The 14,781-nt window shown below is 31.7% G+C and overlaps 2 protein-coding genes across 3 annotated transcripts; one reads left to right on the forward strand and one right to left on the reverse strand.

Annotated features, from left to right (window-relative positions):
• Positions 1–272: 272 nt before the first annotated feature.
• Gdh (glutamate dehydrogenase, mitochondrial) lies at positions 273–7,996 on the reverse strand. The gene is made up of 8 exons (XM_083034722.1): positions 7,272–7,996; positions 4,460–4,660; positions 2,972–3,205; positions 2,043–2,200; positions 1,779–1,934; positions 1,136–1,346; positions 882–1,036; positions 273–786 (listed from the first exon to the last, which is right to left on the reverse strand). Exons 1-8 carry the CDS (start codon positions 7,717–7,719, stop codon positions 670–672), a joined length of 1,680 nt encoding a protein of 559 aa, XP_082890848.1. The 5' UTR covers positions 7,720–7,996; the 3' UTR covers positions 273–669.
• A 2,980-nt stretch (positions 7,997–10,976) lies between these two features.
• On the forward strand, positions 10,977–14,019 carry LOC145934361 (uncharacterized). Of its 2 annotated transcripts, XM_083034721.1 has the most exons (3): positions 10,977–11,244; positions 11,448–11,606; positions 11,697–14,019. In XM_083034721.1, the coding sequence occupies exons 1-3, from the start codon at positions 11,215–11,217 to the stop codon at positions 13,194–13,196; spliced, it is 1,689 nt and encodes a 562-aa protein (XP_082890847.1). In that variant the 5' UTR covers positions 10,977–11,214; the 3' UTR covers positions 13,197–14,019. The 2 variants fall into 2 exon arrangements, with proteins under 2 accessions (XP_082890847.1, XP_082890846.1); XM_083034720.1 differs by having other exon boundaries at positions 10,981–11,244; positions 11,448–13,763.
• The last annotated feature ends 762 nt before the right edge of the window (positions 14,020–14,781 follow it).

Genomic DNA, 14,781 nt, shown 5'->3' on the forward strand with positions numbered 1-14,781 from the left:
TAATATCGTTAAAATTCGCATGTTCGAGAAAAAAAAAAAGTGAATTATAGATACTTATATATCTGACTCAATATATAAGACAGCTTTAAAACACACTATATCTCGTATTTATCAAGTTTATATGCATAAAAAGTGAAATATAGAAATGCACTGATTTTATTTATTTGTGATCTATTTTGCAAAAAGAATAATCAATGTCAATTTCTTCTCGAATGCTTTACATGGTGGTATTTTAACGATTTTTTAATCGCCGGTTAGTCGGTTGAAGTGAATCTCTCTCTCTCTCTCTCTCTCTCTCTCTCTCTCTCTCTCTCTCTCTCTCTCTCTCTCTCTCTCTCTCTCTCTCTCTCTCTCTCTATGTATATATTTATATATACATATATATATGTATAATGGAGGCAAGTTATTACAATGCGAAACGTGATAAATAACACTGCTATACGCGAGATACGTTTCCATTGCGAGTTTGGATACTACTCGCGATTCGACATAATCGTTCAACCATTATATATCTACGAATATTTCTTGGACGATATATCGAGTCACTAGTGACCGCATATACGGTCACAGATGCGTCTATAGACATGTGGTAAGCCATACGGTAAAAACTGACTTTGTTTTTATCATTATTACAATATTCACTGTGTGCAATGTTGCGACTAACAATATTTAGAAAGCGATACCGGCCTCTGAGTAAGTAGTAAATATCTTTTCAATCGAATTGGCATATGCGGCTGTCCTCAAATCGAGTCCAAGATTGAATTTCATGGCAGTCTTCATAATGGCCTATACAAAAAATGTATATTCATAAAACAACAATGAGACTTGGCTCACGTTACGCAAAATGTAAACTTGCTACATTGATTAGTCTAATTAATTACCCTAGCGGATCTTTCCATTGTATAATCCAGACCAGAATGGACAATGTCTTTTTCGGAAGCACCCGATATACGTTTCTGGAAAGCTTCGGATGGCGTGACGGGAATACGGCCGCCGACACGACCAAACCTACGTTCCAGAGACTCCTGTACCGATTCTACGGACAAGAATAAATTTTTAGAGATATCGCGCTTGCACTTTCAATTCTCGCTCAAATTTTTTGTTAAATTTAATAGTATTAATTTGTCGACTGTACCTAAGAGATGATAATTGGACTCCCTCTCATATTTGAAGGTAAGACGGCCGTACGATACGTGGTTCAAGTTCTTTAACCACTCGAAGAATGAGACTGTGACACCACCGGCATTAATATATAAATCCGGGATTACAAGAATATTTCTATCGATTAGAATCTTATCTGCGGCAGGAGTGGTCGGTCCATTGGCAGCTTCTGCGATTATCTTTGCCTAAAAAAGTGCAATTTAGATTTAATTAGCGTCTCAAGTGTGCTTAAAAATTTGACTGTTTTAAGCTCTAAAATTGTATTTCTGTCTTAATTTATCAAAATTAATGGGAAATGTGGTACATGACTATTTCTCATCAAAAAATTTCTGAGTTTGTAGAAAAAAGGTATACATTTTAAAGAAAAGAATTTTAAAAATAAAGTCGAGCATACAATTTTAATGAATTGTAATTTGATTGACTAAACTTTAATTCGATATAAGTACATGCATGTGTATATGTGTGTGTGTGTGTGTGTGCGTGTGTGCGCGCGCGCGCGCGCGTGTGTACACACACACACACACACACATATATACGCACAAAATGTAATTTCTTTCAAATATGTATATCTAATATAAAACGTAAAACGTATTTCGTGCAATGTTAAATTGCTTTACCTGGATACGTCCGGCGTTCTCTTTGGTAATAACTTTCTCTATGGCAGCGGGTATAAATATGTCACACGGTTCGTACATAAGATTTTCGCCTTCGTATGGCTTGGCTCCGACAAAGCCAACGATGGTACCGTTTTCTATGCGATACTCTTCTAATTCCTGAAACGTATAGAAAGCGTAACTATCCATAAACTAGACAAATCTTTCCGACGTATAATTCATGGTAAAAATTCAGATAATCACAGATAAGTGCGTCTTGCCATTTACCTTTGGATTTATACCTTCAGGATTATAAATGGATCCATCGTGTTCAATCACGCCTATGCAAGTCGCACCCGCGCGGTGTAAGTAACGCATCGAATGCAAACCTACGTTACCAAAACCTTGGAGAATAAACGTTTTGCCTCCCCAGCCAGGTGTAGTACCTGCGAAAATTATTATATTTCTTTATTTATATACATATTCTCTCTAATAAAGCTGTTGGATATTGAAATGCCATAAGATGATATTACACAGAGAGCTTACTGCGTAGCAGAAAGATAACTATACTTTACAGCCAAAATATATTTTAAACCAGACAAGATGTGTTTTTTTATAGATTTTTGGATGCTGAAAACGATGCCGCCAGGCCAATTTTCACCAGCACGTCAAATTTCCGAAATAATTCAAAGTTTAATATGCAAAAATAGCTTTTTTTGCGATATTTGAGATTTTTTTTTGTGAAAAAGATTAACGTTATCTAGAAATTCTGATCAGAATGTCACGAATATATTGTTCATCCTCTATAAAATACATTTCTTTTTATTTCGATATCTTACTTTTTAGTCATGTTATGAAAAATTAAAGCTAGGAACTACTTCTTATATAGGACACCCGCGTCCCCTTATGAATAGTAATTACAACTTGATTTTTTATAACATGGCGTGCTGATGAAAATTGGCTCGCGCGGCATCGTTTTCAGCATCCAAAAATCTATAAGAAATACCTTATCTGGTAAAATAATGAACAAATTTTTTTGTAAACTAGTGTAAATTTTCATTGTATTCTCTCTAAATTAAAAACTTTGCAATTAATCTTTTTAATCGCTCCCAATAATTTATTGAAATCGTATCCGATAATAATCGATTACGTATTGTACGTGATTAAATACATGAATTAAATTATAAATAAAAGTAACAATTCGCGCGCAAACGTACCAATCATGCTCATATAATTAGCCTCGTTGATAAAATTCTCCAATCCATGAAACACTCCACGACCTGTCGCGGAAATGCGGCCGTGAATGCCACCCTGGTTAATAGGTTTGCCAGTGACGCAAGCGTGAGCGTTGATGTCGAGATGACCGATAGTTTTTGCATAAGTATCTGCTATCCACGACATTTCCCGCTCGCCAGTTCCCATGTCAGGTGCGGGTACGTCAACACCAGGTCCTTCAAAAATATAATATTATTTAAGACAAGAGAGAGAGAGAGAGAGAGAGAGAGAGAGAGAGAGAGAGAGAGAGAGAGAGAGAGAGAGAGAGAGAAATTGATAAAATGGTTCATCGATATGACGTTATTAATATGTACATCGCTATTTTGTTTTTAATATTTAAATTTAATAATAAAATATATTTAAATAATAAAACTTTAGTGAAATATCACATAAAATTTTAACTTTTATTACTTTAATAAAAAAATAATTAAATTTTATTTTTATTTTAATCTAATATTTTTTGTAATGTATTATGTAATGTATCAAATGTTAAAATTTCATCATTGTTAATTTGTATCAATTTTTGTATCAAAATGTCTCACATATTTCATTAATTAATGTAGATATTTCAATATTACAATACAACAGCGAGAACGCGAGTGAAGCGAGCGTGTGAGTTTTTTCATTGAAAAGTAAGATAAAATTAATTTATATAATATTAATTATACACCCCCCCCTCTCTCTGTCTCGTACATATATATTCGAAGCTAGTCTATTTATGTTGTAAATTCTTAACATGTCTTATTCTTTTATAATTATTTGTACATGTTTTTTTTCTATAGGATCCTATTTTCATTTTGTGTAAGTAAAAGATTTCTCTGTCTCTCGTAATATATTTATTGCCGCACAAAATTCACTATTATGTTACGTCATAGCAGAAACACATTGCAAAAACAGAGGACTGTTGTGCAGCCCGATTAATTGTCACAAAGATTTATTAGCTTATAACAAGCCGATATAATAAGCACAAATTTTTAAACACGTTTTACTTACTACAGTTTTTTCTATACAAGATCTTATTTTCATTTTGTGTAAGTAAAAAAACTCTAGAGAAAGTAAAAGGCGTTTAAAAATTTGTGCTTATTATATCAGCTTGTTATAAGCTAATAAATCTTTGTGACAATTAATCGGGCTGCATAACAGTCCTCTGTTTTTGCAATGTGTTTCTGCTATGACGTAACATGATAGTGAATTTTGTGCGGCAATAAATATATTACGAGAGACAAAGAAGAATCTAACAGATTTTCGCGTCTACTCGCAATGGCATCTAAAATTATCGCGCAAACGTCACGCCTCTCCGTTCACATCGCTTCATCACACAACAAGTTTACGATGATGTAACGTCGGAGATTCGTCCTTGTCTCTAGTCATATCTATACTCGCGGAAAAGATGTTTCTCCATTATTTTTTTTAGCGTAATACGAGCTTACCGATAAATCCCTTCTTTGCTAATTCCAATGTAAATCTCCTGGTTATTTTCTCCAATTCGTGTTCCGAATAAATTTTAGGATTTATCTTAATGCCGGCTTTAGCACCGCCAAAAGGTACGTCAACGCATGCACACTTGAATGTCATTAGAGCTGACAGAGCCTTCACTTCATCCCGCGAAACGTCCATCGAGAAGCGAATACCTAGAAATGTATTTAAATTATTAATCTCTCTTTGTATACAAAAAATAGATATGTAGAGCAAATAAGAAAAGAAAGTATACATGTATGTACATTTACATGTATGTATAAATAATAAGAAATAGAAGAATAAATAAATAGATAAATAAATAGAAAGAAACTAATTATCAATATTTGGAACTTTAAAACTTTGTGGAATGTTTTTGAATATGTAAAATTTATTATATACATAACGAAATCAATCATTATAGAAATCAGATATTCAAATGACACACAATATCAGAAAATAATTATTTTCTTTTTAATTCAATATCACTGTCGAGTTTTATTTATTTATTTATTTTTTTTAATTATATCCTCTTTATGACTGCTGTAATCGATAATTATATGTTTTTTGAAATAAGTTTCTTAATTTCTACATGTATAATTGTATCTATATATTATTAAAATATATTAGCATATTTACACAGACTCATCATATTGCGTCAATAGTGAGATTTGGCTAATACAAGGATGGAAAAATATAAGAAAGTATAAGAGAAAGCGCGCGTGTGTGTGTGTGTAACATACATGTATGTATTTCTTCATCTATTCCACTGAATATTTTGCGTGTGTACATGTATACATGTATAATTAAAAAGCTATAAAAAATCAAGTAAACATTATATATAGTTCATGCCTCGCAAACATTTTCGCGATCGCATAATATTTGTTCTGTAAGTACTCGAATACTTGGGAAAAAATTAGCTGACAATTGCGTATATTATATAGCTCTTTGTCTTACGAAGAAAAAAATGGAAAAAGAAAAATAGCCCACGGGTCTCATGTTACGTTGCTGATAAATTAAAAGCGCGCCTACATATCATCTCGCGCTTAAACAATTAAGATATCTATAGTACTCGAATACTTGGGAAAAAATTAGCTGACAATACGCGGATGTCCCGAAATTCGCGAATCAAAATACCATAGCAAAAAAATTTTTGAAAAAATAAATTAAAAAAGTATTTGCCATTTTTTTCATTCCAAACAGTAGTTTTTGAGGTAAACATGTTTAAAAGTGGCCAATTATATAGATTACGATTATACGCGGACGCCTGATGTGTCTGATGTGAGTCGCGCGTCGATAGTATGTTAGTATATAGCGACCACACATCAGGCGCTTCCGTTTAATCGTAATCTATAATTGGCCAGTTTTAAATATTTTTACCTCAAAAACTATATTTGTTTGGAATGAAAAATGACACGAATGATATTACATTTTATAAAAATGCAAAGTATAAAATATAAAAGTAGCAGAAAAAAATGTATGATTTTTATTGTAATTATTGTAAAAAATCTATACAAGTGAGATGCAAAAAATATATGCTTTGTTACTACTGCGGAGACCGTTATGACATAATAATAAGTTGTAGACGCGCCCGTAAATATTTGCAAAAATTTTTATCACATGTACAGAATATTCAAGCTTTGTTGGATCTCGCAAGGTTGAAGTCGTTAGCAGCGAAACCATAAAATTGTCATAAGAGTTACGCGCACCAATAAATAAATCACTTGAGACAATAACTATATATAAATACGTAAATAAACGTCAATGTAATTATTTTCACATTGTTATTTGAAAAACAATAAGTATTAAAAATAAACAATGGGAGGAATAAGTGGATAAAAGTTAATGAAAATAGTTATTTTTTTTCATCAATAAGTCTCTTAATAAATCTTGAATATTACACTTTTGTACGCGATAGCGGTAGCTTTTTGATGAATCGCATAAATATTCAACATATTTCACAAAATATGCATCGTCTCGTGTAGAAATGTGCGAATTTATCATCACACACATATATTGGCTGAAGGCATTTCGTAATTTATATGTAGCTGAAGAGAATTCAGATCAAGCAAAAATGAGCACTGATATATACAAATAATATAAACGGTAACAAGTTTTAAATGTTATTATTATTTAAATATTTTTCTCGATTGATATTTAATAATATTATATTCGCGGTTTATGATCATTATTTGTTTGCTTAGAGTGGATTCGAGTTACAGTATGCGTATATACAAAACATGCACGAGAAAAAAGCGCAAGTCGATCCGCGTGCGAGAGCTATTTCTTTCCACGATTTCCACTCTGTTCCACATCATTATTATTTCAAATATTTCAAATATACATGTATATATTTTGGACAAGTGAGAAATATTATGCCCCTATATTATATTATATTATATAAATTTACAAATATTGTGTGTGTGCTTATTAATTTATTAATTATCTACGATAAATCTCATACTCAAAAAGGATAGAAAAAAATAGAAATGTAAAAAAAAATGTGTGTGTGTGTGTATATTATTTTTTAAATACCTTTTTATACCTCTTTTTAAAGAAGAAATTTTGTATTCTATTTTAAAGGCGGACAAACATTATGTAGTAAAAGGTCACCTAGGAAAAAATTCAAATCGCGAAATACGAGTTCGGCATATTTTTGCCTCAAAACGGAGAAAAATGGAAAAAAATCACGATTCGAAAATTGATAAAAGGGGGGGGAGAGAGAGAGAGGGGGGGGGGAAACAGAGAAAGAGAGTGAGAAATATTCGCGTCTCTTTCTGCGCATACCTCCTTTGCAGGGTATTCGATGGGTCGAATGCTGGGCACGATAGCCGGTAATCATCTCGTAGTCACCGGAGTCACGTCTGAGCGGAAACGTGGTTTCGAGGATATGATCACACGGCTCCATGAGCATCAAGATACCCTTGACTTTCTTCTTGCGCTCCTCGATGGTTACACGTGATCGTTTGCCAATGTCTTCCACCAATTTGTCTTCGATGATTTGGCAGGCGCGATGAAAAAAGTATTCCACCATATCGAAGAACCTAGGGTTTGGTGCTTCAGGTACGTCCTTGAGACGGTCTGGTACTTGGTGATCGGCATATCCGCGACGGGCTGCTGTTTGAACGACAGCCAGTGCGGCGCGCGCCAACATGTTTTGCACGACGTCTGCATTGCCCGACGCTTGCTTCAGAGCGATAATCGATGATCGCGTAAGACTACGTACGTGAAACATTTTTGCGCGATACGATTACGAGCACGACGCGATAGCTACAAACAAGAATCAACCGACCTGATTTGATTTGACGTGACGTTAAAAACCCGATCGCGATCTTCCTCTCCCTTCACCGCCAATCACGACCCGTCGACCTGCGTCGACCGACTGAGCGTGATGCCTGGACGTGATCTTCCTAGCGACCGTTAAGGCCGGGTCTACAATATGTGTAGTAAGCTTTTCGCCTTCCAGCTCTAAGCCCTAAAAAAGGAATTATATCGGTCGAAAGTTTTAAGTCGTAAGCTTTAAGAGCTGGGATCTGGCCAGCTCGCTTACGCTGGGTCCACAATAGGTGATTTAAGCCCTAAGGGCTAGTCTACAATAGAGTCGTAAGGTCGTAAACGTAAGAAATTGACCAATCACAGTTGAATTCGAGGAGAATAATCGACTGTGATTGGTCAATTTCTTACGTTTACGACCTTACGACTCTATTGTAGACTAGGCTTAACGCTGGGTCCACAATAGGTGATTTAAGCCCTAAGCCTTACGCTGGGTCCACAATAGGTGATTTAAGTCGTAAGCCTTAAGAAATTGACCAATCACAGTCGAGTTTTCTCCTCATACTTGACTGCGATTGATCAATTTCTTAAGGCTTAGGGCTTAAATCACCTATTGTGGACCCAGCGTTAAGAAATTGACCAATCACAGTCGAGTTTTCTCCTCATACTTGACTGCGATTGATCAATTTCTTAAGGCTTAGGGCTTACTACATCTATTGTAGACCCGGCCTAAAGACTGGATTATAGAGGCCGTAAACTTTTTCCGTAACCGTAAATTTAAGGATTCAACCAATCACGTTGCCGAATCAAGCAACGCGATTGGTTGAATCCGTAAGGCCATTGACGTACAAAAATTTTAGTCGTAATCGTAAGGCCGTAAGCAATACAGGAAATAAAAAATATCCACCAATAAAGCCCCTCGCATAATGCCAGGCAACAGGCAATAGGAACAGGGGCCCTATTCTTGACTTCGTTCGCAATATTGCGTATGCGCATGTCTCGTACGATCAAAATACGTATACGCTTCTGAAAGTAGATTCTTGAACACTTTTTTGTAATTCTTGAACAAAGTAGATTCTTGAAAACTTTTTTGTAGATTCTTGAACACTTTTTTGTAATATTTTTTGTAATAAATTGGAAACGTATACGTTTTGTATTGCACTGTATTTTCGAAAAACATTGGGCAAATATCAACATGTGTTACATATCGCGTGTATATCAGTGTATGTATTGATGTATTTAATGTATATATTATTTATATATACATATATAATATCTTAAGAAGATAAAATCTTATACAAATAAATTGCAGAAAGATTTGCATTTCAAGTTTTACTATGAAATTATATACACAGAAAATTTTCTCTTAGAATTTACCCTGAAAATCATGGTAATCGTGGAACAATATAGTATGACAAGATTTATGAGAATTTCTTTGATTAATATTTATCACAATGAAAATAATAATATCTATTATACAACAAAATATATAAAATATGTTTGATTAATTTTACTATGCAGTTTAGTAAAATTAATCAAACATGTTTGATATTTTATCGTGATATAGATATTATTTTTATTGTGATCAATATTAATCAACGAAATTCTCAAAATTCTTTCCATACAATATTGTCTCACGATTACCTACCACGATTTTCAGGGTAAATTCCGAGAGAAAATTCTCTCAGTGTATCAATGAAATTTTATATCAATGTTTTATTTATTTTTAGAAAATATATTTCTATAAATATAAAAAATTTATTATTTAGAATAACAACACATATACATAATAATATCTTTTTATAATTTTCTAATCTGCAAAATTAATGGAAACCTTGATGTAAAAAATTTGTAACTAAAAATTGATTGTTTAATAATATGACTGCACATAAAAATAAAAAAATTAATGAAATTGTAATTAAATATAATGAACACTTTTTATAAATTAACTAAATAACTAAATAACTTAATTTAATTAAAAAATTGAATCAAACGTTTTTACTGTTTTTTAAAATTATTTATATAGATTAATTACTTTCAAATTTATTACTTATTTGTACAAATATTATTTCATTACAGATAAATAGTATTGCAAATTAACAGATATGCGCGTGAATATTCAAATAGCTAATCTTATTATTATTCTAAGTTAGCTTTATCTAATTTATATAAATTTAATTCTATATTCCAAATTTAAAAAAAATACCAAAGAAAAAACCATTGAAATTATTTTGAATAAAAGTTTTGTCAAATAAAGGTATCAAAGATATTTCAATCAAACTGACGCAGCTTTATTCCTCCTATGGTATGTACAACAGAACCAAGAATTAGAAAGATTATTATAATATATTTCTGATGTCATTTTAGTATAGCGAAAAAAGAAATCTGCATCATTTCTAAGCTCTTTCACAAAAATATTTAAAAATTATCTAGAACTATCTCTTTGTAAATTAATGAGATCCACTAGCATCTATTTCTCCAAAAGTTTATATATTTTTATCTTTAATATAAATATAATTCCCATTAATTAAACAACTAAACATAATAATAAAAATGTTGCTCTGGGATTACAGATTTTTTTACTTGGTTAAGATTATATTTGGTTAATAATTTCTAAATCTATATATTGTTTAAATTTGCAAATTTATAAAAATATAAATATTTTTGGTTGTTATGTTATGACTGAATGACACAATTTCTAATATTTATACTTTATTATGTTTTGATATTTTTCATTGTGCGTTACATATATTTAATATCTATTCCTAATTTTTATTCTTTAGTATATTTAATATTTATTTTTATTCTTAATATTTTCTTTATTGTGGGCAGAGCCTTTTATTATATCTTTATCTTATAAATTCGTTAAATTTCTTATATTTCTTTTATTTCTTATGTTTATTTATATACTATATATATTTTTTTTATAAACCATATATCACGCCATGAGCGACAACGAACTCTAAAAACGTATACGTTTCTCTTGAAAAGTATGGTATGACCCATTCGTTGCATTGCGAATGAAAAATTGCGTATACGTTTCAGTTGCGACCGTCAAGAATAACGTTCTAGGGATTTTCAGGTGCGATTATTCGCAATGTGCAACTTACGTATACGCAACTATTTCAAGAATAGGGCCCCAGGAAATAAAAAATATCCACCAATAAGAGCAGGGAATAGATATTATTCCCTGCTTTTATTGGTGGATATTTTCTATTTCCTGTTCCTATTGCCTGTGCCTGTTGCCTGGCATTGTGCGAGGGGCTTAAGAGCAGGGAATAGATATATTATAAAGGCAACTATGGCCTGCTACGACCGGCAAGATAAGAAGATCTTTGATCAGGGTAGAGGCCATTAAACAAGTGAAAAGAAGAAAATAAAAGCTAAAAGGCAACCGTTTATCACGTGGAATATGTTTATTGCGCTAGATGCTAGCTAGTGGAATTTCTTTGTAATTATGTTTGAAAGTGACGATTGGACTTTTGAAGTGAGTCATTTATTTACATTATATTTATTAGAATTTATTCGAATAATTTATCTAATTTTTTTTGTACATTGTAATTTTATCAACAGACATTTAATAGACATTTAATAGAGTATCTCGATATTATTTGTACACGATTGATTCTGAAGTTACACAATATATATACTAGAGATATACATGTGGATATAATTTATATACAATTCTAGGATGCTTTTGACGATATCGATGAGAAAACAATACAATCCCATTCTCGATGTCTAGGCGAACAAGAAGAAGAAGAAGCAGCATCATCTGTGAAACGACGTAAAGTGAACAACAACTCCAAGGTTCTATTCTTGTCCAAGGATAATACTCTTCATTCAAATGTAAATGTTGCAACGGAGAAGGACAGCAATTTGTCTCGTAACAATGAGAGCAATGTATCACGAGGAGATCTTTTATTAGGAATCTTTCAGGATGATACTTGTCGTCAACCAAGATTTAATCTTGCCAAAGAGATAAGCAAACCATTAAACGATATACAAGGAGAAGCGCAATGTTTTCAATCATGTAAAACTGATACATTACATTATAAGAAGTCTAAAGAAAAGAACCATATTAAGACTGGAAATAAAGTAAAACTTGATGATGATAAAGAAGTAAGGTTGGTTAGAATATTCCCTGGGCCAGCTGGCTTAATACCACATGTTAAAAACGATAATATTTCTGTCGTATCATATTTAGATAGAGTAAGAGAGTTGAATGATAAAACAGCGATCAAACGTATTGAGATTAAGTCACAGGACGAAAAAAACTTGTTTGGAGAAAAAGCTTGGAAATTTTTACTCGACGATGTATCGGATAAATTTTTAGAGGAATATAGAATTTCTATGATTAAAAAGAAGGCAAATACTAGTTATTGCCCTAGTATGAAAGTAAAATTTATAGCAGGCGTATTGGATCGTATAGATCATAGTCGAGACGATCCATATATTATATTGAAAGATTCAACGGGTAGTATAGAGGGTACCGTTCATCGCGACATTGTAAAAAAATATCCCGGCGTGTTGGAGCCAAATGTGGTTATTTTTTTACAACATGTAGGATTGTTAAAAACTACAACATGTGTACTAGCGAATCAATATCATATTCTAATATCTCCAGTAAACATACTAGCCGTATATTCTGATAAAGGTCGGATCGTAAGTACGTCTCATATGGATGATATTTTACCCGATATCGAATTCGATAGAGATTATCATTCTATGCCAGGGACGTATGAAAATTGTGATAAGGTAACATTGCGAATAAATTTTTCTATCAATGATAAATCAATCAAGGATCGCGAACCTGTATCGATAAACGATCCGATATTACATCATCAATCGAGCGGAATGTATCAAAGTTGTAAACAAATTTTTAAACAGGATCATGAAAATCGTAAAGATATGATATTTTCAAGTCCCAACTATTCGATAAGTATGAATAATTTAGATACGAATAATATGTTTTCGACTAGCGACTGCGAATTTTTAATTTCGGAAGAACAGAACTGTCCTAGTTCCGAGAGTACTTTGCGCAATAACATGATCCAACAATGCGAATTATCATCACGGAATGTGAATTATTTGGATGGTACGAGAAAAGAATCGACGATAAATTCTCAAAATAAGATGGGAGAGGAATACTCGTCGCAAACTTTACAGAAATGCGTCGCGGATGTAAAAATTTCTAATGCACAAGACTCGCGTGAAAATTGTCTTTCATTTTACGATGAGTTATCGCACGAAGCGCATAATGATTCGAATGTAAATGTAAAATCTACATTGCCAGTGATAAAGCGTAACTTTGATAATTCGAATACTCTGATAAGTTACTTTACCGATGTTAACGAATACGATTCAGACGACGAGATCATGTCACAATTGGATGCGGATAATGTTTTTAATACGGCAATGTTGAAGAAAAAATGCTAAAAGTATTTCCATGTAAATACATCGACATCACTATAATCGATCGACATCACATCATTATAATTGCGATTAGATATATAGATACAATAAATAAGTAGAGTGCGATTAGATTTAGATAGATGCAACATTAATGTAACTAGATTGTATGAAAAATAAATTTACGCGCGATGCGTTACTATAGATATATAATGCAAAATAATTTATTTGACTCCATTATTGTTAGTAAAATAGAATATATACTCTGGGTAATAAGAAAATATATACGATATATTTTTTTTATTCCTAAATTAAAATTATTGTATAGGTAAAAAGCTAGATTTGTAAAATCATATTTATAATCTCATCTGCTCTCGCACTTGACATTCATATCACATATTATTTCACTTGTCATCGTGTCATATAATTTACGATAATGTTCCATACAATTTAATCGCGCGGTTACACATGGTAATAAAAAGGATATTAACGCCATGTAGTATAATTTTATAACATTGTACATACAAGAGACATTGTGCACTGTATAATATACGATTATATACTTCAAGTTATCGCAGAAAAAACAAAAATGTGTGAATAATCATTTATAATCTTATCTTTCTCTTCTTTAACTGTCACATAAAACATTATATTATATATTATTAGTTGTGTCACAAAAAGTGGATAAGGACGACAAAATACGCTCCGTATGATTTGATTATTATATATAGTTAAACACATGGTAAAAGAACGTAAATTATCCCTAATATATAATATTTGACACTGTTATATATATACAAGAGACACACACGATATTGTACATTTTGTGAATATATATGTAGACATTTTTATATATATACTTTAAAAAATTTTAGAATTTATAGCGGGTAAAATTATTTTTTTTTAAAGTCATATATATATTGTATATATTTATCTGATATCTCTTATTACTTGGAGATTTATAAAACATTATTTAATTAACAATATGTTGTATAGCAAAAATTAGCAATAATCAAGTTTGTTCTGGAATATGCGATTCAATTAAAATAATGTACGCAGTAAGACAATAAATAAAACACGTGTATATGTATATATATATATAATGCACTTGTGTATATAGACAAGATATATATACATGTATTGTACAAGGAGATTACTTTATACTTTTATATATTTATATATATGTATATACTCTATACATGTACATTTGTCTCGTAACGATATTGTAATTGTTTCATGCAATTATTGTGTTAAATAATATTAATACATGCATCATTTATATTTCTTTTATCACGTGTTGCGATAGCAATTGAATTGTACAGAACGTTATCGCTGGATTTGCGACTAATGGAATAACGCATTTTACGAACTCACACACATGAAAGATAAGATCGTAAAAATACGATTTTATTCTTATCTTTCATACAATGAACTTTGACTTTTGCAATAACTTTATATAAATTAAGAAATATACAAATATCTATTATATTAATATATATATTTACTTTATATAGTTGGTGCATAAATTTTTTGCTCAAGTATAAAACGCGCGCGCAATTTTGTTTTTGTAACTGTGTAATGATTAATGATGTGGACACTTTTATAGAATATG

Source organism: Prenolepis imparis, unplaced genomic scaffold, assembly GCF_030444845.1.
Source record: "Prenolepis imparis isolate NDT839.2.m4 unplaced genomic scaffold, iyPreImpa1.0 SCAF_3, whole genome shotgun sequence".
Classification (NCBI taxonomy): domain Eukaryota; kingdom Metazoa; phylum Arthropoda; class Insecta; order Hymenoptera; family Formicidae; genus Prenolepis; species Prenolepis imparis.